This window comes from Topomyia yanbarensis, chromosome 3 (assembly GCF_030247195.1).
Source record: "Topomyia yanbarensis strain Yona2022 chromosome 3, ASM3024719v1, whole genome shotgun sequence".
NCBI lineage: Eukaryota > Metazoa > Arthropoda > Insecta > Diptera > Culicidae > Topomyia > Topomyia yanbarensis.
Window position 1 is genome coordinate 159,747,955 of NC_080672.1, and position 27,628 is coordinate 159,775,582.

General features: G+C 37.3%; 1 protein-coding gene across 2 annotated transcripts; it reads right to left on the reverse strand.

Annotated features, from left to right (window-relative positions):
• Nucleotides 1–570: 570 nt before the first annotated feature.
• On the reverse strand, nt 571–26,642 carry LOC131689050 (phenoloxidase-activating factor 2-like). 2 transcript variants are annotated; one of them, XM_058973801.1, is made up of 6 exons: nt 26,203–26,641; nt 25,888–26,012; nt 25,665–25,825; nt 25,401–25,606; nt 24,692–25,343; nt 571–707 (listed from the first exon to the last, which is right to left on the reverse strand). In XM_058973801.1, exons 1-5 carry the CDS (start codon nt 26,266–26,268, stop codon nt 24,792–24,794), a joined length of 1,110 nt encoding a protein of 369 aa, XP_058829784.1. In that variant the 5' UTR covers nt 26,269–26,641; the 3' UTR covers nt 571–707; nt 24,692–24,791. The 2 variants fall into 2 exon arrangements, with proteins under 2 accessions (XP_058829784.1, XP_058829782.1); XM_058973799.1 differs by lacking the exon at nt 571–707 and adding an exon at nt 24,479–24,637 and having other exon boundaries at nt 26,203–26,642.
• Between the last annotated feature and the right edge of the window lie 986 nt (nt 26,643–27,628).

The following is a 27,628-nucleotide window of genomic DNA, read 5'->3' on the forward strand; positions in this document are numbered from 1 at the left end:
ATCGTATCTTGTGCACAAAGAGAGTAGTAACATAATTCGTGTAGACATGATCAGTTACACGAAGCAGTTTTCAGAATAATTCAAATAACAAGATGTTCGAAGCTAATATTTGATTTATATTACAGAAAAACAAACAACTTTTCGTAGTAGTATGGTGAGCTAAGCTGTTGAATCATCTTTCAAGTAACTGGTAAATACATATTGGTTGGTTCATGGTCGCTAGGCCTCTGCTCGAAAGTGGGTGTTAGTTGCTCTTTGATCCATGGTTGCAATACACTGATCTTCAAGATCGATGTCGGAATACCTTCTGAATTGCAGCGAGCGTTTCGCATCGTCACCAATCCCGCCTGTTTCCAGTAACCACCTGATCGATCGAGACACATCAGAGGTGATCCTAGCATATTATCACAATTTTTAGCATACTCTTTGCTGGATGGACAAACAAAGTTTGCCTGGCATGATGTGATTTGCAGGTCAATTCGATGTATTTTCGGCAGAGCAGTGAGACTATCCTCTCGAAAGTCTGAATTATTCCAGCTGATAAGAAAGCAGTTATGTTCGTTGATCTGTTCGTCGTATTGAAATGTGCATTGAACTGGATAGTTGCGCTCACTGCGTTCTGACAGAAAAAGCAGACCAATATTCGTGTATGTGTTACGTTCGTTGTTATAATCGGGGTGGATAATTGTTTTCGCTGTCGGGATCGCCTAGAAAGAAACAATTAGTTTAGGCTTAGTATGCAAATAAACAAACCCTAATCAGAATTGGGTGTATAGATCAATAAATTTTGTGAAATATCCGAATCTTTAACCATAGGTGTTTGGCTGATTCTCAGCCCACCTGGAAGCATTGCGTATTCTAACCGGTGATCATTAGAGTGGCTCGAAAATGACATTTTTCAGCACAGCACTTTTTGAGTTCCTTTTGTGGTCCCAAATGCCTGTGCAAAGTTTAGGAGCGGTCGGTTGCTTCCCGGGTTTGCGCATTGCGTTTAAAGTTTGTATGGGATTTTATATGGGGAAATCAATTATTTTGCATTTAAGTTAATAAATATCGCTATTTCACTCAATATGAATAACCAGCTTTATAAAACGTTACTTCAAACCTTGGTTAACAACTTTGTCGAAGACGGTAACTAGCTACGAGTTTTCAAAAAATAGTTACATCGATTTTAAAACTAATGGTTCAATCCAAATGCGGAAATTAATTATTTCTTCCAACATTGTCAGTACACCACAACACCGACTATTTAAACTTGAATAAATGAGAATATATTCATCGCAGAGACTTGGTACCTTTGAATGAAATGTTCAGAATGACTTGCTGAATAACATAGATGTAGTCGGAAAATGAAAACAAGAGGGGTTGTGGCTTGTGTACTCCCCAGTTCCCTGTTTAGACAGTTTAGTATAACATAAGGAGCACATCTTCAACACAGGTTTAAACCGCCGAATTAAACATTAATCGTACATTAATCGTTTGAGTGTTACTATTTAAGGGCTCTACTGTTATCTCGATTTCGAATTGCATTTTGAACAGTCCGCGTTCGCCCTTCGGGCATTTTTTCCACACTTTTGTAGCTGTGTGTGTATGTGTGTACATTTGTATTCATGTGCACTTATGTCATGTAATTAGCTTAACAATGGCCGTACCGATCTTAACGAAACTAGTTACAAACGAAAGGCCTAACGCGATGTCCAATTTGACGTTAATATTTTTGTTTAAGGATATGTTGTTTACTTTCTTAGATTTGTTTTATTCTGTCAACACACGCTGTTTAAAGCATTTCCCAAGTAACAATTGAAGTTTTATAGCACGCTACAAGTGCAATCTAAGTTTTATCAATGGCTACAAAACTATCATAAAACCACAATTGTTACTAGGGTTAACTTCCAAACAAAGTAGTTTAGTCATGCTATATGCATATAATTAGCAGACGCTAGATCCAAAACCAGAAACCCTACTTGCGTTCCTGAGCAAACCTGCAATCAAGCGTAATTTCCGCAAGAAAATGAATTGGAATGAAATTATAAATAAAAAATGTTAATACTAGTTCTAGGAACCTTTAAGAAATTATAATTATTTTTGATTTCAGATTACCACGAAGACACCATTTTTAATTTTATCGAGTTACAAAGTCTTGAACAATGAACGTATTTAACCATCAAACCGGAAGTAATTATTTCACAACAAAATTAACAAACTTTGTTTATTTTCGTCCAAAACCTCCCATTAATATTTTGCCAAGCATAAGCTTCCGTTACAAAAAGCAAATTTGATTGTATTTTCCTAGTTTTAATATATCTTGGTTAAAACCTTTTGTAGACTGACCTCGCCCACTTCGTCTTAATAAAAAACAATTGTTCCCTTTACTGTAAATATAACAGAACAGGCCATATTCGATTATCCGTAGTCTCGATTATCCGTAGACTCGATTATCCGTAACTCGATTATCCGTAGAAAATGATTCGATTATCCATAAAAAAAAATTCGATTATCAACACATTTCAACAATTTCCGATTATCAACACATTATTTTTACTCAAGCTACATTACACATTTATAATTTATTATTTGCTACTAACTACAGTTTCTGAAAGAATAACTATTTTCTAAAAAATAATGATAACTTCGTAGAAATACAGAAATTTTAATTATTTAACATATAATTCTATGCGATGACTTGCATATTTTCGTACACCAAACAATTACAATTGATACTAGCTACAATTTCTGGAAAACCAGAATTTTATGTTCTCAAAAAATATTCACAAAAATACGTAGATATACAGAAATATCGTATCTTCCACAAAAAAAAAATTTTCCCGATAATTAAATACAAAAATCGATAGAAATTGATATCAGCTACAATTCCTGGAAGCACAAAATTTTAAACTCTCGTTAAAATTACAATAATTTGGAAAAATAAAGATGTTTCATATAATCAACAAATCTTTCAATTCAGTGCAATGTCCTATAAAATTTTATGCACCTAATAGATTGGCTACAAACTATAATTTCCTGTAGATACACTCAGGTTTTTTTACGCGGGGGATACATGCCGCGTAAATGAAAACCGCGTAAATTTCAAAATCCGCGTAAAAAACCGCGTAAAAAAACCGCTTAAAAAAAACTTGAGTGTACCAGCTATAATTACTAGAGGAACAAAATTTTAAAATTTGTGATGTTTTCTGTAATTTTTAGAATGAATACAATGACCGATTTTGTCATCCCCATTATGTATTGAAGATTGACCAGATCTGAACATATATGTTTCATATTGATTGGGACTATCCAAAGTATGATATAGAACCCCACTCAACTCTTCGGAATCAGTCTATTATCGCATCAGTTAAAAAAATCGAAACATTTTAATCACTTTAAGAACATCGACATTTTGAATTCTTAGCTCACTTAAGTAATAGGCTTTTGCTTTAATCCCAACATGTAACATAGGAGAATCAAACCACAAGACTTTGTCTTAAATGTTGCTGACAAAATCGAGTCAAAAATCTGACAAATTCGGAGGCGGACAAACACGGGGACTAATAAAATAGGATCTTCACTTTAGGCAGCACTTTGAACCGCTTTAAAAAGAACAGCGCTAATAATTCGTTACGAAGTAGATGCACTGAACGTCCTTTAAGTGACTCGGCTACGTAGAACGCCGAACAATGGCCAAATGAAGATTCTGGATGATGTTTCCACCAAGCAAACAAGAGAAAAAAGTTTACTGTGCGACGATGTATAACAAACTGAATCACTTAATGCGTTTGAACATATTTATAGCTAAAAATTTCCAAGAACCAAGAATCAGCTAGTTTCTGAGTAGCTCTCAAAAACCCTAGAACGCATGACGACAATGATGATGCTGCTGCTGATTGAACAACGCACGATCCTTGGTTTTTGACTTGTAACGTGTGCAAAATTCATCTTCTTGGAAATCCATGTTTTAAAATCGTCCAATGCTGGTCTTTAGAAGCCCTTACACGACTAATAAAAGTGTCATTACTAAGTAGTGTCAGTTATTATTTCTGTCTGAATTTACCGAAACCAGCATTAAGTAAACTGAAGTTTCACGCAGAGAATTTAGTTTTATGCGTCATGAATATTAGCCCGGATAGAATTTTACAATAGCATTTACCCTACAAACAATCATAAAACAATAAATATTATAGTTATTACTGTTTCAACATTGTTCGATGCCAAGTTCTCACAGTAGATTTACAATAAATTTTCATGTAACAATAAATTTCACTGTTCAGCAAAAAACTGATACAGTGCATTCATGGATTGTATTTGTATGGAGAAACATTGATTTTTTTAATGTTAAGATACATAACCACCCCCTTTTTCACTGTAAAAGTCTATTTTACATTGCAATTTACTGTAAAAACGTTAAAGTTTATTGTTTTTGTATTGTAGCATAACACTAAAACTTACTGTAAATTATTGTAAAATTACTGTACTGTCACAGTGAAAATCATGGTTTTGTTACTGTACATTTCTACTCGGGAGACCAAACATAAGTATCCCAATCAATCAAACACAATACTTTAAAATAAAATAACTTGGCTATATAATTTATTTTTCTTGCGCGTCTTACTATCACTTTATAGAATATAAAGCGATTGATATTCGTTATTAAAACGGCTTGATCAAAAAAATGTTCCATTAGTCAAACATAGATGCATGTACTTTAAATACTGGTTTTGAATATATAACAAATATATTGCATGAAAACTTTTGTTTTGATTCGATTATCCGGATGATTCGATTATCCGAAGCGAATTTTTTTTGCACCCTACGGATAATCGAATCTGGCCTGTACTCCTAGTATTCAGATAGCTGTAAAATATTTCATAAAAAATTAATGCTTTCTTTCTTATATAGCTAATTGTATTCCTAGTTTAAGATAACTGTAAAATTGCAGTTTTAAGGTATTTAAAATGTAAAAAAGTAATTGGCAAATGTGCCTATCAAATAAACGAACTGATAAAAAGGAACTTTGAGAATTTATTGTTTGTTTTCAATGCCCCAATCGCCAGTTTTCAATTCCTTTTGGGAAATACGCAAAATGTCAAGCCCACCAGTAGAATAAAAGGCCCTAATATTTTTTATATTCTATGCCTCTTACCACTCCCCTGCTCGACAAAGTCAAGTCGTTCTCCATGTGTCTTACATAAAGCCACGAGTCTGGCACATCGCGTATACAATCAGCCGGAACAAGCACGACATCAGCTTTGACTAGTGTTCCAATACAACGGTATTGATTAGGTATTGCGCCATTTTTTCCCTGTTTGTTCCAAACCGTTACCAACCAAGAATATTCATGCTTAGAACTGTCATTGACTGTGGAAACACATGTTTGCAAAAATTTACTCTCATCACCAACTTTCATATTGTTGATATCCGTTATCCATTGAGTCCATGTCACTTCAGAGGCCGGCGTTCTCAACGGGTTCGCACAACACACCAAACTATGCGGACAGCCATCGCTTGCTATATGACGACGAAGGTCTACGTTAAACTCATTGCCAGTTAATATATCATTACATTTCACACTTGGTATACAGATTCCTTGACAGATGACTGGTGATTTTTCAATCTCAGGCATGTACAAAACATGATGGCAACATACTTGGTCTTCAGCGCAACTGTCAAAGGTTCTCAGGTTTATCCTATCATAACCTTCCGCACCTTCAGCATCATCTAGACACATCGAGATTGACACACACATTCCTGTACAACCATTGTTAGGAGGAATTGTGAGGATAGGTTTGATCAAATCAGACAACTCACAACAAAACAAATCATTTGGGCAGTCTTCTTCTGATCGAAGGTCCAACAAGTCTCCACTTATTCCAATGGCACACTTCTGTCGAGGAACACAAATACCGTTACAGATGGGTTTTATCGAGACAGGAATGAAAGTCTTGCAACAAATTTGATTTATCGGACAATCTCGGACTGTTAACCTTAGATCTATGCCACTCCAATCCATAGTCATATTTGCATCACCACATTCATTGTATGGAACACATTTGCATTCTTCTTCAGCAGTTGCAATTGATGGCATTTCCACAGAATCGAGGCAGCAAACTAAATCTTCAGGACATGTACTATATTCTGATCTTAGATTAATTATTCCGTAGCCTACTGTAATGGTCGATGAAGAAGAACATTCATGTACTGGAAGGCATTTTCCTGCGCAGGGTTCAGTTGTTTGAACTTTTTCGCAACAAATTTGATCTTTTGGGCAATTGTCGGTTACTCTAAGATTCAGAGGATCTATATTGTACAAAGCATATTGGCACTGGTTGAAGGGGACGCAGGTTCCTTTGCATTCAACTTTGGTGTGATTATTCGATCTAGGATTCACACAACAAATTTGGTCACCGGTACATTCATCTCCTGAGAATTTTAAATAGAATCTTAAGGTATCGAAAACGTCGTCCAAACATTCATACAACTTAACACATCGGCATGATTGCTCTTGGATATTATTTGTTATTTTTTTTGGTATTTCATTGCAGCAAACTAAATCGTCAGGGCAGACATTTTCGTAGGATCTTAAATCCAGCAAATCTTCCCCACCAGCATTTAAAGTTTCACTGTTGCATTGAGATTCATGTACACATATCCCTTCACAAATATTGGGCAGTTCAAGTAAGGGTGTCGCATCTTCTGCATACTGACAACACAACGCATCATTTCTACAATCTGTTTCGGTAATCCTTAGGTTAATGATTTTTTCTCCGGTAGCTGTTATATTATAACTGGAGCACAGATGAGGCAGAACACATCTCCCTTGGCAACTAGTTGAGTCGTTTAGCACAGGCGATATTGCCACTCGCGCGTTTTTACAATACACTTCATTGTTTGGACATTTTGACGTATTGCTACTCAAGTTGGAACCGTTGCCTACACTTTCCTCCAAACATTGAAATGACAAAATGCATCCCTCACAGACCTCTAAGTCTGTTGAGCTAGCATTGCGAGTATTACAGCAAACCATATTTTTAGGACATTCTGTTTCGCCGAACCGTACATCCAGTAGCTCTTCTCCTGATTCATTTATTGTTCCATGCGTACATAAGAAATGCGTAACACAAATGCAGCTTGCGCACGGACGTTCTTCCATTTGTGATGTTTCAGGGGCCGCAAACAGCACCAACCCAATCGATAGACTCGTCAGAACGCGAACCAGCATACCTTCGGTAGGCATATTTCCGCACAAACTGACCGACACGCCGTGACATAAATCCGTTTAGGTTGATCATCTCCGCTCGTAGCTCTGTCCATTAACCCCACCAGACGCTTATGTACAATTGCGCTAACCTGGACATGCATTCTTGTGCAGCTCTGTTGGTCTTAAATCTGTTTCGATAGATTTTTTCCCAATCCTTAGCTCTCGCACTACTCCGTGTTTTTCGTCATCGTCCCCATAGCATAATTATTTTAGCTTATTTTGTTAAAACTTGATCACATCAACATAATTTATAGTTTTAATTGCTGAATAATTTATCGTAATTTGTACTTCCAGATAACCGTATGCAAGATTTGTACAATGTACTTTTTTTAACCAACCTACTACATCTGAATTCATTGATTGCTCTTAGACAAAACGAGCAAAAAAACGCTTTTTGGTATAGGCCAGATCGCATCAAAAAGTAATTTGAGGTAAAATCAGTATCTCTACTAGTAGCATTTGTGCTGTCGAAAAAGCTTTCATGGTTAGCAGGTTTCGCAAAATGTGAAGAAGATTGGTCTACCCATTGAACTCAATCGTTTTTTGTTGCCTCTGTTTATGTTGAATAATCTACTTGATAATCTACTAAAGACATCATCCAGTTCTTTTTTGCTTTTGTGAAAGTGAATATGGTAACTTGTGTGTACATAGTGCAGGAAGCAATCGCTTAAATTTGTGAGAAATACTTTGCTTTTCGTTGAAAACTTTGTGGGCGCTAATCGCTAATCGGAATATCATTCAGATAAGTATAGTGTGTAGTCATACAGACTATTATTGTTCTGTGATTTTCGGATTTCATTTCGCTGCATCGGCTGGCTTTGTACGTTTCCCAGCAGCGAGGTGACGCAGTGTTATATTTTTTTGTTTTGTCCCGCTTCTCCAGCTGTTGTTTAATTTGCCTATAATGAGTGGCCTGTGTGCAAAGTGTACGGGCACGGTGAGTCTCGCCGAAGGTCTTGTACTATGCCTTTTTTGCGGCGATAAATACCATCAAAAATGTTCCGGGTTAACAAAGGCCATGGTAAATTGGGTGGCTGATAATGCAAGTCTTTGCTACAAATGTGCAAAATGTTTATCAACCCAGTCTTCTGGTGTGCAGGATGTCAGTTCGATAATCATTGAGTTGGATAAGAAAATGGAACAATTCGCTTCCATTTCTGAATCTCTCACTGATGCCCGAAAAAACATCGATGCACAGATAAACATCGCAGTAGAAAACGGAATAGAAAAACTGATCAGGTCTTTCAACAACTCTCTCGAGAGTAAATTGGCTGGCTTGGAAAACAGTGTTGCCAAAAAGTTGGAAGATTTTAAAAGTTGTTTTAATGAAAATGTTAAGCGTGAAATTGAATTAGTTGGAATGAACAGAAAGAGGAATTTTAGTAATACGAAGGTTCATTCTGAATCGGACGGGAATCCCAGTAGAAAACGAAAAATTTTGACGAATAAAGAAGATGAACCGATGTTAATTGAAATAGACGATGATGGAAATAATGACGAGGTTTTTGATAAAAATAGTAGAATTACTTATGCGAATGTTTTGTCGGGAGCTACAGGGACGAATAAAATTAGAACTAGAAGTCAAACGAAACGTAAGGCTCGCCCGGTCATTGTGATTAAACCAGTCGAGCCGTTGCAATCGAGTGACGACACGAGGAATGAATTAAAAAATAAATTAGATCCAAAGGTGCACAAAATTAGCAACTTTAAAAACAGTAAAGATGGCTCGATTATTGTGGAGTGTGCAACTCGGGATAATATTGAGTCGGTGAAAGAAAACATTGTAAGCAATCTGGGTGAAAAGTATAATGCTGTTATACCGATACCCGGTAAACCGAAGATAAAAATAATGGGGATGAGTGATCGATACTCTGAAGAAGTCTTCATTGACTTATTGAAGAGTCAGAATGAGGGTATTCCGTTTGAATATGTTAAAGTTGTTGCCAATTTCCAAAATCCACGCTTCAAATATAACAAATACAATGTTATAATTGAAGTTGATAAGGACACTTATAGCAGCCTGATGTCAGCCCGTGCGGTAAACATTGGTTGGGATAGGTGTTCTGTTTTTGAGGCCTTTAACGTGCTGCGCTGCTTCAACTGTGGAGAATATGGTCATAAGAGCACGGGATGCGTGAATAAAGAAACATGCTCCAGATGTAATGGAGCACATAGAACATCTGAATGCTCGTCAACGGATTTTAAATGCGTTAATTGTATTAAAAAGAATAATGAACGTAAAATGAATTTGGACGTAAATCATGCGGCATTTAGTAAGCAGTGTTCAGTATATCGGAGACTGCTAGAATTGAAAAAAAGCAACGTTTGGTCAAGTGAATAGCAACTAACAAACGAGAGGTTGTCTGAAACATTGTATTTAAATATAGCTGGGTTATCTACAAACTTTGTCGCAATGCGACATCTTGTAGAAAACAAACGTCCATTGTTGGTTTTAATATCAGAAACACATATTGTTGATGCTGATGCATTTGATCAGTATAGCATTCCGGGTTATAAAGTTGCTTTTTGCCTATCTCATTCCAGACATACCGGTGGAGTTGCTATTTACGCCAAAGAATCGATTAAATTCAACGTTCGGTTAAACGAAGCAGTTGATAATAATTGGTTCTTGGGTATATCAGTTGAAAGAGGCATGCAGATGGGAAATTTTGCAGTAGTATACCATTCTCCTAGTTCAAGCGATCGACGGTTTTTAGAAATTTTAGAAAACTGGTGGGAGAATTTCGTTGACTTAAGTAAACTTAATGTAATTTCGGGCGATTTCAATATTGATTGGCTCAATGATCAAAATTCGAATCAGTTGAAGCAGTTGGCAGAGTTTTTCAATTTCAAGCAAACGGTTAGTGAGTTTACAAGAATTTCCAGACACAGTAGAACATTGATAGATCACGTGTATTCCAATTTTGATGGGGTTCATTCGTATGTAGAGGCCGATTGTAAAATTTCAGACCATGAGACAATTTCAATTTTACTGGAGAATGAACCTAACCATGAAGAGGATAAAGTTAAAATCAAGTGCTGGAAAAGATATTCGAAACAAGCTATGTCTCAACTGGTTTCGAGAAGCATGGATTTTACGGAATTGAATGGAAATTTGGATAACAAGGCAGCTGTTCTAACTAACGTGTTAAAAGAGTGTACAAATAGTTTAGTTTCTCAAAAGTTTGTTAATTCAAATAAATCGAACAGCTGGTACTCTTTAGATCTTTTGCGTCTTAAACGTAAAAGGGATAAAAAGTACAAGAAATTTTGCAGAACTAATAGTGAACGTCTTTGGAATGGGTACACACACGCGCGAAATATTTATTCACGGGCCTTGAAGAAGACCAAATGTGAATATATTCAAAGGAAGATCGATCAACATCAAAACAACAGCAAAGAGTTATGGAAAATCCTAAAGAATTTAATTAAACCTAAACGTAGTTCCTCGCAGTCCATAACTTTTAACGGGATAGAAGAACAATCTGAACAAATAATAGCTGAAAAATTGAACAGTTATTTCGTTAACAGTGTCCAACTGATCAATCAAAGTATTGAGCTGGTCAGTGAACCTGTGGAAATAACACAGCCGATTAATACTAACTGTAGATTTGACGGATTTCACCCAATCACTTTTGAACAATTGAAAGATATTTGTTTTTCTTTGGGAAAATCGGCTGGTATCGATAATGTCAATGCAAAAGTGATACAGGATTGCTTTCATGTCATCGGACACGATCTGCTGGATCTTGTAAATGAATCGCTACAAACTGGGCACGTGCCGACAGTTTGGAAGGAGTCACTTGTGATTCCTATTCCCAAAGTTACTGGGACGGATAAAGCCGAAGAGTACCGCCCCATTAACATGTTGCACACATTAGAGAAAATTTTAGAACTTGTTGTTAAGGGCCAGCTGATGAGTTATTTGAATAATAATAATTTGCTAATTCCGGAGCAATCGGGATACCGAGAGGGACACTCTTGCGAAACCGCTTTGAATCTAGTGTTAGCAAAATGGAAAGAGAAAATCGAGGTTAAAGAGACTATATTTGCTGTATTTTTGGATCTGAAACGCGCTTTTGAGACAATTTCGAGACCTTTACTTTTGAAAACTTTAGAGCGATTTGGTATCGGAGGGATAGCACATAAGTGGTTTGAAAACTATCTATGTGATAGAACTCAGAAAACTAGTTTTAACGATTTTGTATCTAGTCCTCTCGACAATCCTCTTGGAGTGCCGCAAGGTAGTGTCTTGGGTCCTATTTTATTTATTATGTATATAAATGACATTAGGCGAGTTTTACGATTTTGTGACCTAAATTTGTTTGCTGACGACACTGTTCTGTTCATTGCAGCTAAGGATATAGATGAAGCCGTGGCGCATTTGAACGAAGATTTGCATTCCCTTGCTCGTTGGTTAAAATTTAAACAATTAAAGTTAAATGTTGCTAAAACTAAATATATGATTATCTCTTCGGCTAATACTAGGCCTGACGTTAACGTTAAAATAAATGGTGAGACTATTGATCGCGTTAGTGAATTAAAATATCTTGGAATAATCATTGATGATAAGTTAACCTTTAAGTCTCACATAGACAATGTCATCAAAAAGATTGCTAAAAAGTATGGTATATTGTGTCGTCTGAAAAATGATTTAACAATTAGTAGTAAAATTTTATTATATAAATCTATTGTTTCACCACATATTGACTTCTGCCCGTCCATTTTGTTTCTTGCCAATCAAACACAAATATTGAGGTTACAGCGATTGCAAAATAGAATCATGCGATTAATTTTAAAATGTAACAGATACACTTCCTCTAGTTTCATGCTAAGCGCATTACAATGGCTCTCTGTGAAGCAAAGAATTTATTACTTAACAATGGTGTTCATTTTTAAAATTATTAATGGAATGCTACCTCGATATTTGTGTGATCGAATTGAAAGAGGAAGTGATGTGCATAGGTACAACACTAGAAACGCGTCTGATGCAAGAACACCTAACTTTTTATTTAGTAGATCACAGAACTCCTTGTTGTACAAAGGAATAAGTTTTTTCAATTCGATGCCTAGACATATTAGAAGTGCGGCAACATTAGCGGAGTTCAAAACACTATGTATTTCACACGTAAAATCTGCTTTGTAGACAGATTTGTTGAATTTTCATATTTTGGAGTTATTTGAATAACTATGTAATACCACGAAGATTGTATTTTTTTTTCTCTTCTATTATTTGCATTTAGTCACACTAAGTTATTATATTCGCTATGATGATGATGGATTTTTGTTAATTGTTTATTATAGTTTTTAAAAATAATGAGATGTCTACAGAAGTCTGAGCCACGCGCGCGATAAACAGATAGAGACTAACTTGAAATCGAACATGGTGACCAGTACTAAGAGCTCATCGGGTTGAATTGAAGCTTTTAGACTTTTGTTGTGATCAGGGTCTGATTTGATGATGGAGTTGCTTTGTTGGCTTTGCTCGACAATAGAGTTAATTTCGGTTATTGCTGCCATAGCGGCAATAACGGAGTTGGTTCGTTGAGTGGGGGGCTTGGTGATTTCTTCTGATAAAACAAGATATCGGGTTCAATTCCTGATCAATCCAGGGTATTCCCGGAAAGGAATATCCCTGGGTTGCCTTGGGTTAGTGGTACGCAACTTTCAATAAAGGGGCCTGATGTGGATGATATAACTCGATTAGACTCTGCACTGCCACTAGGCTCGTCACTTCTCACCTTAGCAGGTGGTAGTACCGATGTCTTGGTCAGGCGGGAGGAGTCTTACAGAGAATTATCAGAAATGGAAGCTATTGGGTTCAATTCCCGATTCTATCAAGTATCTTCCCGGAATGGAAATTTTCTTGATGGACCCTGGTTGTTGATGGAATATTCGAAATATATCTGGTTACGTTCTTTTGAAGGAAAGGCTATGTCTGTAAATTGAACCAGTCCGTTTTTTTTGTTAACTGGTCTTGTCATGATTTAAAATATTAATTATCTTCTAGATAACTCGTTCAGCTCACACCTTTGTGGGGGTATGAGGTGGGACCACCATCATCATCCTTTAAGGGCATTCCGTTAGTGATTTTATAATTTGGAAACTTGGCTTTATGTTCTTCTCGTGTATGAAAATATAACACGTATGTATAACAAAAGCCTAATCCCCTATGTATGATATTACGATAAATACGTTTTTCCTTTAGTTTGTATGAAATTGTTTACTGATGATATTTAGTTATTTTTACAATATTGGGAATGGTTGAGCTATATTGTATATTGGAATTTAAGTGTCACCGCAGAGCTATACAAATATACCTGAATGACTAGGATTGAAGTCACATTGATACTAGTCGTTGCCATACGGTTCTGCATGGTTTCCTTAAAATGATCATGTTGAAATTGTTGCGAAGATCTTGGATTCATGTTGATTCGTTATTATAGTGAAGACAATCTCCGTACTGTGGGAGTTAAATTCTTCTATAACTAAACGAGGTGCAGGTAAGAATTCCGTAATGTTACTCTGCGTTCGGTGCCTTACCGCAGCTCCGCGGGGAATGTATATATGGAAGCAAGGCGAAGTACTTTGCTTTGAATACAACTTGACAAACGATAACTTCAAAAATCACTGTTTAAATAAAAAGTTTCTGGTGTCCCTTGAAGAAGTGGGCACTTCTTGGTGGAACTCAAATCTCCAAGTCTGGGAGCAACTTGCTTCGGTTTTAAGGTAGCACCATTGAATTGAATTATTTTAGAAGTAGTTATCGTACTCTCAAAGGAACCCTTACGAGGCACTCTAGGGGAGAAAAGATTTCTCCTCATTCAGATCACCCCCGGATTAACGAAAGATGTTTCTTCTTAAATTAGTTATATAATTTGTCTCATCAGAATGCGGATTGATGCTAGCTCCAATCCAATCAAGCGGGATGTCCCGCAAGAAAAGGAGTTCTAATCAAGCTGACGAGAACTAATGAAATCGAAACTAATAAGCATTATGCTATATTGTCCCCTAAGGAGAAACATTTCGGTCAAAACCACTAAGAAGAAGGTTGGGTGAAACAGCATGTTCGAGTGAAGGGCACAAAACCTGTAACTAAATTAATTGAATGGAATGAAATTTACGTTCCGACTTAGAACAAGGACTAAGCCTTCTTGTGGATCAAAAGCTATTCATTTGCACTGCTGGATAAGAGCGATTCGAGCGTTTCTAGACGGAGCACACAATTTTATCCCGGTGCTACACTGTGGGGTAACTAAGCCAAAGCACACAAAATTATTTTTAACTATTTCCTGTATTATTTTGCGTTTATAATTCATGGGAAGCTTAAATAATAGATGTATAACATCTTTTTCATAACAAAAATCCACCTTACAGTGTGAAATTTGTTTTCTTCTCCCTTTTTCCTTAAAAGACCTAACCTAATCGAAACCATTGTGATTAATGGCGTCATTATAATGAAAATTGTGATATAATTGGTTTAAAGTTTCAATTGCAGCATCCTAAAATCCGAAATCTATTTTTGCCATCATTTATGCTAATTGTAAAATATTAAAATTCTGACATAATTCGAATGAAGCCGAAGAAATTCTTTTTCCAGTGCTATCATTATCTCACTTTTTAAGATTTAGCGACTTAGTCCGGGCTGACTTAACACCGACCAATTGACCGCTCCATGTCGAGAAAAAAATTTCATCTCAACCGTAGAAATAATTAACAGTAAATAAGTAAAAATCGCAATATGTAGTCTATATATGCGTGACGAAATAAATAAATAAAAGTGGCAGATGATGATACTTTCCACGAAGATAATGATAAGTGTATTTGATGATGGAGTGCATGATTTTCGATCATGTCCTACGTACAAACAGCGCACTGTTGGGTGTCTAGAACAAAAATTTGGACAAAATATGGATTTTTTCAACTTTTTAATCGAACTATATTTTTTAATATTCTTCAATATTTTCTACATCATGTAACAATAACTGAAAACTTTGATCTAAATTTGTGACACACGGGTAAACATTATTAAAAATGAAATCGCTTTCTACTGAATCAGCTGATACGAAAGAGTCTCTCCCAAAATTACATAATTTAATTAATGAAGTAATACTATGGGACCGTACACTAATTACGTAAGGCATTTTTAGAACATTCCAACCTCCCCCTCCCCCCAGATAAGATTTCGTAAAATTTTGACGAACTACCCCTCCCCCCTATCTTATCATGATTTTCGTAATTAAAAAATCATATTGGTATTTCATTAAATAAGATAGCGAAAACGATACTTATAAATTATTTCAAGAAAATTCATGACAAAATTTAACTGCAATCATCTGTAGTAATTTTATTTGCATCCAAGTAGAACAACTATTGGGTGATATTTAGAAAAGTCAATCTGGTCCATATAATCTGCTTCGCTATATTCCACTTCCTTTGAATCTATTTTCTGGTGATGCAGAGCTCAAAAGAATTTATAACCTGTTCTGGCATGAATTTATTCTGAGCTCCATCTGTGACGATTATCGTACGCATAGCTCCGACATCTTCGAATTTTGTTGAAGTAAAATGCAGTTCACACTCTGGAAATATTTGGCCCACAAGATCTGTCACAATCGCATGACAGAACATTTTCCGAATACCTTGCGGTTTGAACAAAAAGTATGAATAGAAGGATATTGGACCATCAACACGAAGAGTGTCAGCACTTCTTAACTTGTAAGGCATACTGTGACCCCACTTCCCGAACAGAACAATGTGCCACCAAGCGTCAAGAAATGATGTGACTGCTCTAACACCATCGACAATTAAGACGATCCTCACGATGGCAACAATTAACAAAGTTACATAATTAATTTAACAATCATATCCTGCTGTTGCAAAACACTTCAATTCCAGGTCCACCCTCCCTTGGCCATGATGTACAATATATGCTAATTTTGTTTGATATAGAAGAAAATTTTTCTTATTGATTTCATTTTATAATATTACGTAAGAAAGAACAAACCCTCCCTCCCCCTCAGATAAGAATTTGTAAGATATTTTGAAACTCCCCCTTCCCCCATATGCCCTTACGTAATTAGTGTATGGCCTCTATTTTGCAAAACGTTGGTAATGATCTATTCTAACTACTCTAATGCTAAATATACCGAAATAAAAAAAATGCTTGTTTTTATTTTAATAAATTATTTTAAAACATTTGCCCAATGTCCTATGCATAATAGTAACGATGAAACGAAACATACTGTATCCCTCTGCATTGACTTTATATCAATGGAAGTAAAGTTGCAGACTCAATCAACTGATGTTGAGTTGATATGTCAGAGGCATGCATCGATTATATTTCAGTTTAATACGCACTATGATTTGATAGGATGCTCTTTTCGATGTTGTTCGATCACCTAAAGTAAAAATTTCTGATTAACTGAAGCTTTTGTGGATTGTGTAAATGTTGTAAAATAATTCATCTGAACATTCCAACTTGATAAGATTTCAGTTATTTCAGTTCAAATTTCCATATTTAAAAGTCACTACACCCTATTGCTAAACTACCTATTCCCATGAAATTGAGCTAAGGCTTTTGAATAATTCATCCAAACACACTAATATGGTAAATCTAAAGTATATGATGTTATTTTGGTATGTTATATGAAATATCATTGGTACACCCGCAGTGTTCGCAAAAAAAAGATTTTTGGCAATTAATTCGATCTATCAAACTTTGAACAGCTATAACTTGTTGTAGAGACATTCTAGTACCATGCATCCTTCGGCAAAGTTATTCAGCATGTCCTTGTCTACACTTCTATCTAATTGCTGGTATACTGCAGGAAGAATTGTAGTCTGTAAAATCGAAAATGCAAAAAAGTAGGTTTTCCCTTACTAATTTCCATACAAATTTCAAACGCAATGCGCTCCGCCGGGTCAAATCCAATCGACCCCAAATTTTGCACAGTTGTTTGGGACCCCAAATGGAACCAAAAAAGTGCTGTGCTGAAAAAACGATCATTTTGCCCCATCCTAATGAATATATCGCCGGTAGATAATAGACAAGTAGACTGTTTTACAACGTTGCGGTAGAAAGATTGTTCAACGAAAAAGAGAATTTAAAAATGGGATTACCCCCTTCAGGGGACCTCCTCATAAGTGGTTCCTCATAAAAGGTGGTTTTTAACATGAAAAAAAACAAGAGAAGCAAAATATCTTTTAGTATTTTTAAATATATATTTACTCAAAGAAAAAAGTTTTTGAATGTCAAAATAAATAAAAATGGCGGATTAATAAAGATTAATAAAATATTATAATAAAATATTCGATTTTTCGGTCTTTTTAGCAATAAGTTTTAATTTACAGTTTATGTCATTACAAAACGAGATTTTTTATATATAGTTTTTTGTTCAGTCTGTGCACAAATAAATTATCTAAAAAAAATTTGACTTCTATACATTTATTTTTTTTTTTTTTCATAAAACGTTTATTTGACACGGCATTTGCAAAAGCTTTTTTACGCCGGGGTTTTTTTTTACATAACATGTTACAAAGGTTCTTAAGACTATCACGTTATAAAAAAAATCACTTTCTAATGCTAACACTGAGGATAATCATCATTTTGAATGTTTTTAATTATAATCTATTTTCTTGAATTTCATTGTAAACCTATTGATAGTTTTTCTGTAATCTTTGTTTTTTTTCTTTATTTATATCGTTTTATCTAACTTAACTAACTGCGAAGAAATCTAAATTGTTTGTGGGTAGCAAGGGAAAAAACTAGAAACATTGTGGGGATAATTATATTTGAATATTTATTGATTTCAGGAAATGATAAATATGGCTCATGTATGTAAGATCTCGTAAAGCGAGGATATCACGAACAGGTACATAGGGTGGTTTTCTTCTGGCTCGTAAGGAGTCTATTAATTGGGATCTGGCTTCACGATATTCAGTGCAAGACCAAACAACATGTTCAATGTCTTCGTAACCCTCTCCGCAAGCACATTGATTATCTTCTGCGATCCCAATACGGCGGAGATGCGCATTCAACGTATAATGGTTGGACATGAGTCTAGACATCACACGAATGAAGTTTCGACTTACATCCAACCCTTTGAACCATGCCTTCGTTGATACTTTAGGGATAATTGAGTGCAACCACCGTCCCAGATCTCCATTGTCCCATGATGTTTGCCAACTAGTAAGCGTCCTCTGACGAGAAGCGCTATAAAATTCATTGAAGGCAATAGGTCTTTCATAGATGTCACCGTCCAGCGCCCCTATTTTGGCTAAATTATCCGCTCTCTCATTACCCGGTATGGAGCAATGAGCGGGAATCCACACTAAGGTAATTTGATAAGATTTATTTGTTAATTTGGTTAAGTATTCTCGTATCTTCTTCAAAAAGAACGGAGCGTGATTATCAAGCTTTAATGAGTGTAGTGCCTTAATTGTGCTGAGGCTATCTGTGAGGATGAAATAATGGCTCGGAAGTAAAGTATCAATGATTTCCAGACTATGGTGAACTGCTGCTAGTTCGGCTGTGTAAACAGAGGCAGGTTCTGCAAGCTTGAAAGAGATCGCGGTGTTATGGTTGAAAATACCGAAGCCAGTGCCCTCATTGATTCGTGACCCATCAGTGTAGAACATTTTATGGCAGTCAATGTGTTGGTATTTACTTATGAATATTTTAGGGATCTCCAGAGAGCGCTGGTGATCCGGGATTCCACGAATTTCCTCTTGCATGGACGTGTCGAAAAATAAAGTGGAATCGGGAGTATCTAATATATTAACACATGTCAGAACATAACTAGAAGGCGTTATTTCTTGTGACATGTGATTGAAGTACACTGTCATGAATCTGGTTTGGGATTGAAGCTCGACAAGTCTTTCGAAATTTTCAATTACAAGTGGATTCATAACCTCACATCGTATAAGTAAACGAGAGGAGAGATCCCAGAATCGATCTTTTAAGGGAAGAACTCCCGCTAGAACTTCAAGACTCATCGTATGTGTCGATTGCATGGAACCTAAGGCGATTCGTAAACAACGATACTGTATTCGTTCCAATTTAATAATGTGAGTGTTTGCAGCTGAACGGAAACAGAAGCACCCATATTCCATTACTGAAAGTATCGTTGTTTGATACAATCTTATCACGTCACTTGGATGAGCACCCCACCAAGATCCGGTTATTGTTCGGAGAAAATTTATCCTTTGTTGGCACTTCTTTATCAGATACCTAATGTGGCCTCCCCATGTACCTTTAGAATCGAACCAAATTCCGAGATATTTAAAGGTCATGACTTGGGCTATCGTTCTACCAACCAACTGAAGCTGAAGCTGAGCTGGATCACGCTTCCTTGAAAAAACAACCAACTCTGTTTTCTCCGTAGAGAAATCGATGCCTAACTTCAAAGCCCAACTTGATAAATTATCCAAACTATCTTGCAGTGGTTGTTGTAAATTTATGGCTTTTGGTCCTGTGACAGAAATCACGCCATCATCTGCAAGTTGCCTTAGAGTGCATGGGCTGACAATACAATTATCAATGTCATTCACGTAAAAATTGTAGAGAAGGGGGCTTAAACAAGAACCTTGTGGGAGACCCATGTAACTTATTCTGAATGTTGCCAAATCGCCATATGCAAAATGCATGTGTTTTTCTGACAATAAGTTGTATAAATAATTATTTAATATTGGTGAAAGACCACATTGATGTAGTTTCTCTGAGAGAACATCAATGGAAACAGAGTCGAATGCTCCTTTTATGTCTAAGAACACAGACGCCATTTGTTCTTTTTTTGCGTAAGCTAGTTGGATTTCTGACGAAAGTAGCGCCAGACAATCATTCGTTCCCTTTCCCCTCCGAAAACCAAACTGGGTATCTGATAGCAAGCCGTTCGCCTCAACCCAATTGTCGAGACGTCGTAGGATAATTTTTTCCAACAATTTCCTGATGCAGGATAGCATTGCAATCGGTCGATACGAGTTATGGTCAGAGGCTGGTTTTCCCGGTTTTGGAATGGCGATAACTCTCACTTGTCTCCAGTCGTGCGGGACTATGTTCTGCTCAAGAAGCTTATTGAATAAATTCAACAAGCGTCTTTTTGCTAGGTCAGGCAGATTTTTCACCAAGTTGAATTTAATTCTGTCTGGACCCGGAGCATTATTGTTGCATGAGAGGAGTGCAATTGAAAATTCCATCATTGTCAAAGGCGAATCTATGGAATCGTTACTTGTGGGAGCATCGCGAATGATTTTCTGCGCAGGAGCAGAATCTGGACAAACTTTCTTGGCAAAATTAAATATCCAGCGATTCGAAAAATCTTCGCTTTCATTAGTTACGTTTCGATTCCTCATTCTTCTGGCTGTGTTCCAAAGAGTACTCATTGATGTTTCTCTTGACAAGCCATCAACGAAACGTCTCCAATAACTAGACTTTTTGGCACGACGGAGACTGTCAAATTTGTTTTGTAAAATCGAATAATTTTCAAAGTTTGCACGTGTACACCCTTTCCGTTTCATAATTTCTTTGTAAGCAACTTGTTTAGCTTCATATGCATCCGAGCACTCTTTGTCCCACCAGGGATTAGGAGGCCGGCAGTTCATTATCATGCCAGGTTTGCATTTCGTTTGGGTTTGTTCTGCTGCTTCAATAATCAAACCCGCTAGAAATTCATATTCTTCGGTAGGTGGTAGCTCTTCCGTCGAAACAAGAGAAGTGGAAATTAAAGATTGGTATTTTTTCCAATCAATATTTCGTGTCAAGTCATAAGGTACATTGATTGAATTCGTGAGGCCTAATTCACTGTTAATTGAAATAACGACTGGCAAATGATCGCTACCGTGAGGATCAGGTACAACCTTCCACGTGCAATCTAACCGAAGTGATGTCGAGCATAGAGATAGATCTAATGCACTTGGTCGTGCGGGTGGTCTGGGAATGCGTGTTGCTTCGCCTGTATTTAAAACTGTCATATTGAGCTCGTCACAAACATTGTATATCAAAGAGGATCGATTATCATTGAAGAGGGAACCCCACAATACTCCGTGCGAGTTGAAGTCTCCCAGTATCAGCCGCGGAGCAGCCATGGATTCCACTACCTCAAAAATCTTACGTTGTCCAATTTGAGCTTTGGGAGGTATATATATAGAAGCGATAGACATGTCTTTGCCTTTAATATTCGTTTGGACAGCTACAGCCTCAATGCCCGCAAACAAGGGGATGTTAGTTCTATAGAAAGGATAGCACTTTTTAATTCCTAGAAGCACTCCTCCATATGGGGTGTCTCGGTCTAGGCGAATAATGTTGAAATCATTCAAGTTGAAATTAATGTTTGAGGTAAGCCATGTTTCACATAAAGCAAAAGCATCGCATTTCAAATTATGCAGCAAAATTTTTAAGGAGTCAATTTTAGGTATGATACTTCTGCAATTCCACTGTAAAACAGTGATGGAATCTTTCATTGGAGGAGGTGAATTACCCATTGAAAGATACAATCGCTGCAAGGATGGGCCATTGAGCAATCAGCTGCTCTAAAAATGTTCTAATTGTTGGGAGGAACGCTGAAAGTATACTTTTTAGTGGTTCAGAAATATTGAATGCTTTGAAAATCCAATCAACAATTTCAGAAAATTTCAATAAACCTATCCCCGGTTGAGGCTCGGAGGAAGTTGAAGTTTTATTATTTCCAGTAATGGTGTTCTGTTTGGATTGTACATTACCAAAACCGGGAGGGACTGGCTTCGGTATTGCATCGGAATTCTTTAGCTTTGGCCGCAATTTATTTGTTGGAGGAGAAATTTTAAGGCCCTTGCTTGGCAGTTTGGGAAAAGAGGATTGTTTTCTTTTCCTGGATCCTCTAGGTAAAACAAATGATGTACCTTCGGACGCTTCGTCAGAGTCAGACTCTTTCGGCAATAGAATAGCGTATCTGTTTTCTGGGACCGTGGGTTCAGGAGTAGCATTTTTCAGTATTTCTGCATAAGAGCGCTTAGATCTCTCCTTCAAGGATCGTTTAATTTTCTCCTCCCGCATTTTATATATGGGACATGCAAGGAGCTCGTGTGAAGTTTCTCCGCAATGTAAACATTTTTCTAAGTTTTTATTGCATGTATCCTCTTGATGAGGCCCCCCACATTTGCCACACCGTACCTTATTGGAACAGTAAGTGGCTGTGTGGCCAAGCTGTTTACAATTGAGGCAATTCATCACACGAGGGATGAAAAGGCGAACGGGGAGACGAATTTTATTAATGAGAACATGGCTAGGCAAAGCAGACCCAGCGAAAGTTACACGAAATGAATAGGATGGTCGGTAAACTTTTTTCTCTTCTTCAATTGATACTGAGTACAATTGCTTAACATCGAGTATTTTTACTTTATTAAGCAGGGTGTTCTTGAAACAACCAACACCATGCTTAAGTATATCCTCGGCAGTGAGGCTGGGTTCGGAGATGACTCCATCGCATTCTATATCGCGCGAAAGTATATAAACTTTATATTCACGCGTGAAGAGTTCGCATGCTACTATCTCGTTAGCTTGTCTAATGTTATCAATGCTAACTCGAAGTTTATCTTTATTTACTTTCACGATCTCTGTTACAGCAGAAAATCGTGAAGTCAGATCCCGTGCAATTTGCACAAGGTTTAATGGCTTTCCTTTCCGCCTGAAGAAAACCTGCCAAGGTCCAGAAGACCCTTGGGGGTATAATTTTATTCTAAGGGGAGTTGAGGGAGGGGGATCAGAAGAGTTTTGCTCTTGTGAAATGGAGGATTCCATCTCACTATCCTCCATCTCGCCTACCATACACAGTAAGTAAATTAAATACTAACACTAGCAAAATTATATTAAAATCTACCTGTCCTTCGAAGAGTTGCAGATTCTCGCTGTCTCCCTCTGTCACGCTCGGGTTGAACACAGCGCAACCACCACTACCAAGATGGAGCCGCTGTTTACCTGTGGGTCCAGGGGTATTTCCTTACTATGCAGCGTGGCTAGGTACACAAATACACAAAAGCCCGTTTCTGCACTAGCACAGATGAATAAGTGATGATGAAACGAGACGCTTCACCAACAAGAAGCTCTGTCTCACTTAGCGCCGACTGTATGCAGCGTAACCACTACCACCACCAAGGTGGGGCCGCCGCTTACCTGTGGGTCCAGAGGTATTCCCCTACTACGCAGCGTGGCTAGGTACACAAATACTCAAAATCCCGTATCTGCACTAATACGGATGAATGAATGATGATGAAGCGAGCCGCTTCACCAACCAGATGCAGCTCTGTCTCACTCCGTCGCAAGCGCCGGTTGTATGCAGCGCAACCACTACTACCACCAAGGTGGGGCGCCGCTTACCTGAGACTTCGTTGCCTTCGCACCAACACTCGCTTATCGCGTGGTACCACCACCAAACGACCGCTCTCGCAACAAACAATCCTGCCTGTCTCCGCACCAACACGGCATCAAATACTGACACGGTACACAAACTTCTAGCCTATTCACGGCTTGCACAGCCTTGGTTGCTACAACCAATCAGCAAACACAACCTTTCAAGGCGAAGGCTAAAACTGTTATCATCTATACATTTATAGTTTTTTTTTTAATCGGGCGCAGAATTTCGAAAAAAACATGGGTTTCATAAAATGGGCTTTAAGGGTTTTAGAAGTAAAATAATCAAATTAAAGGAAACTCATAGGCATGAGATGTTAATCGGCTATACTCTGATACTCTGTAAGAATATTTTCTAATAATTCTAAAAATTGAAAGGAAAAAAATCGATTATTTGCAGCTGACTGATGAAGAAAATTCATATGCTTTATCAGGTTTTATAAAATTTTGTTGAAGACAACTAAAATATCATCAAAAGTCAGTAAATACTTTTCAACCAGTAAATACAGTAGGCGAGCAGGTAAATGTTTCTACGAAAAAGGTCTCCACGAAGAGCACGAAATAAAAAGTTGAGTGTACGCACACTCAATATCATTTGTTTTTATTTATTTTCAAGTTGTGAAAAATTGAAGCAAATTCAATAAACTAAGGCAATGAGCTTTGTCAAAGATATGAATTAAAACAATTACTGGTCTCAAACAATTTGCAAACATCATCAAGAATTATCATCTAATTTCACAAACGAAGAGCATCCCCAGCATATGGTATGATCACTAAGTCACTAAGACATCTCTATTGATCTAACACGCTGCAGAAAATTGGCGCCGAATCAACAGACACAGTTATATTTTCATTTTATTTATTGATAATTTATAAAATTGACTCTGTTAAGGTCACGTATTAAGGCGTTGCAATTAAATATAAATATGAACCTAAATTCACGTCAAAATATGAACAAAATAACCTGTCTGTTGCTAATAAATCGAACAAATGGTCAAATACTGAAAATGCAAAGAATAATACATATTTCACATTGTTCATAAATAGGTACCTACCTCTTTAATTTATCAGAACTATACTACCCATGATCGCAAAATTGTCCCATTTTCTATATATCTTTATGAGACTGATTTGCGATCATAGGCAGTATACACATTAAGAAAATGTAGAAGTCTTTCTATTCACACCCAGAGCATCCATATTGTTGTAAATCCACGGAACAAATCTAGCAACATCTGTATATGCTCCTGGAATCCCTTTTTGGCCGCATCCAATGCCCCAGGCAACGATTCCCACCTGATAGTATCGCGAGCTGTCCTCGGCTATGGCACAAACAAGCGGAGCACCACCATCTCCAGTACAAACGTCTACATTTTCCTCACCGCCGGCACAGATGTAACTATCATCCAGCACAAAGTGTGGCCCTAACCTAGTGGACCTAAATGCATTCTGGCATTCCTCATGAGGAACAACTGGAACTTCAACCCTCCTGAGGATATTTTGTAGCTTCCCTTGGTCAAATTTGTCCTTCCCCCAAGCACCGGTGAAACATTCTTGACCATTGAAACTAGCGTTTGGTGGAGGAAGGCAAATAGTTTGAATATTTTTATCTGCATTAAAGGGTGTGTCGATTTTGAGTAGCGCAATATTGTTGTGGTGGTACTTATTGTAATTTTCGTGGATTATTACATCTATTATATCACGGGTCTGTAATAGAAGTTACACAGTTAAATAGGAACATTAAGTTTACGTTCAGTAGAGTACCTGGGTTGCAAACAGTTCTTTGTCTGTATTCGTATCCCATTCACCCGCTCTGACGTAGAACTTTTCGGTTTTATAACTCGTCACGCAATGTGCTGCCGTTATCGCTAAATTCGGGGCAATCAGCGAAGCTCCACATACGTAGACTTCTTTTACTATGTCGACTACCATCTGCGATCTCAACACCATTAGTGTCCACGGGAATTCACCTGTAAACCAGTTAATCTGTCGAAGGGTTTGTTTATAGTTAAACAACCGCCATATTACCATATTCCGATACACCCGCTTTATTTCCCACTAGCCTATAACCGATTCCGTTCAAATTCCGAACCCCACACTGCTCGAAAGAACTTTGATCCTTAGGCATGCTGGGGATGATATCACGCTCATTGCAACAGGTTTCCAATCGATCGCAACCTTCGTCCAATCTGAAAATAAAACTTGATATCGATTCCTGTTCTACTCACGAGTGATGAGAGTTATTACATACCTGAGGTCGATAAAATCTACACCAATGGAACCTACTGGAGTAATAGGAAGTGTAGGTACCACAACTACATCAGTGCTACCCACTAGCATGCATTCATCTTTTTTTACGCACTTTCCTATGCATTCCTGAAATAAAAGAATCGATAAGGTGCTAAATCGATTCAAGTGAATAATCAAAAAATAGTTCATGAATATTTATAATCGCAAAACAATAAACTTCTCTAGCACATACACGATGAATAAGTTTTTTTTCCCATTTTCAAGTCATGCATAACTTTAAAGCCGAAACAACTTCATCGGCGAATTTCGAACCTACCTGTCCACGCGCGAAATGTTCTCCGATAAGAAACACGAGTGCCACTATCAACACTGATCTGCTCATCCCAACGCTCGGACGTGTGCTGAACTTGGTTGGAAGTAAATCACTAACTGGCTGATGGCGTCAACAAATCGTCTGAAGCTATAAGCGTTCACTGAGACTAATAGTATGGCAATAAACAGGTTTTCCTATACCATCCGAAAACGTGACGGGTCGCTTCTTCTCGGGCGGAGCTGGTAGACGTCATGAAATCACGAGCTATGGGGATTTTGCCCAAAAGAATGGAATACCCATATTATTGAGTCTCACGCTGATTTAGAGTCCTAAAGAGATGTGAACCAAACCTCTTTGTTAACAGATATCATGAGAAAAGGCGTCGAATGTATGTCACTTTGAAGGCCATAAATAGTTCTAAACGCCTTTGACAAGGTTCTTCCCTTCTTGTACAAGTGTTCTGTTTTTAATGCTTAACAAAAAGTAAATTTGCACTCATCTTTGAATTAATCACAGCGACTCTGGTAAAAAACGCAAAGCCATGGCACCATATTCCGTAGCGGAGTTTTACCTTCATTTTCGACTTACAGTGTACTTGTGTACAGAATTGTGTTACGATCCTACTGACACTAAGAATCCTCGTTGATTGGGGCTTGTACATACGATGACCAGTGCCGCATTCTCTTAACTGCCAGACCAGGGCAGTACTGGTCATCGGAGTGTAACACAGTAACCACAATCTGTCCTACTGACGAATGTGATATGTACCAACTGACAGATGTCAAAAACTCTCTAAAGGATACTTTTTAGTTGGACAATGGTTCAACTGGTCCAACTAAAAGGCAGTCAAGTTGAAAAGTGATCAATCGGCGAATCACGACTGTTTATAGAACATGGAAAATGAATGGGCTTACGAAAACACTTGAATATTTACAATGATGAGGGTCCATGTTTGTCTTTGTGAACAAATCTCCAAAACTTCTATATCAGATATATCACCACTTTTAAAAATTCTTTTTTTTTTTATTTCGTTAATAGAGGTTTTAACCTTAAGGTCATTCGCCTCTTTGGGTTAAAAAAATCTCTTACGAAAAATTTCTAACCCTATGTGCGAGGTCGGGACTCGAACCTAGGTGCGCTACGTACAAGGAAAATCGACTTACCAACTACGCTACGCCCACCCCCTTTAAAAATTCTATTTCTATTAACGTATGCGGGAATAAAAATTTGGACAAAGGAATCGAAAAAATTGATGTTGGCATTTTCTTAATTTCTTTCTTAATTTTGATTACCATGTTTGTTAGTTTTAGGTCGAAAATTATTGGCATATACTCTCTGCTTCAAATTATCCCAGAAATCCTCATTTGAACGCAGTTTGTGGTACATTTGGAGGGTTATCAGATTTTGTACAAAAGGTAAGCCATAATCT

Coding starts and splice junctions, on each gene's coding strand:
- LOC131689050 (XM_058973801.1), bottom strand. CDS start 26,268: ATGAGCAGATCAGTGTTGATAGTGGCACTCGTGTTTCTTATCGGAGAA. Junction 26,013..26,202: donor AACATTTCGCGCGTGGACAG/GTAGGTTCGAAA, acceptor CTTTTATTTCAG/GAATGCATAGGAAAGTGCGT. Junction 25,607..25,664: donor AGCGGGTGTATCGGAATATG/GTAATATGGCGG, acceptor ACTGGTTTACAG/GTGAATTCCCGTGGACACTA.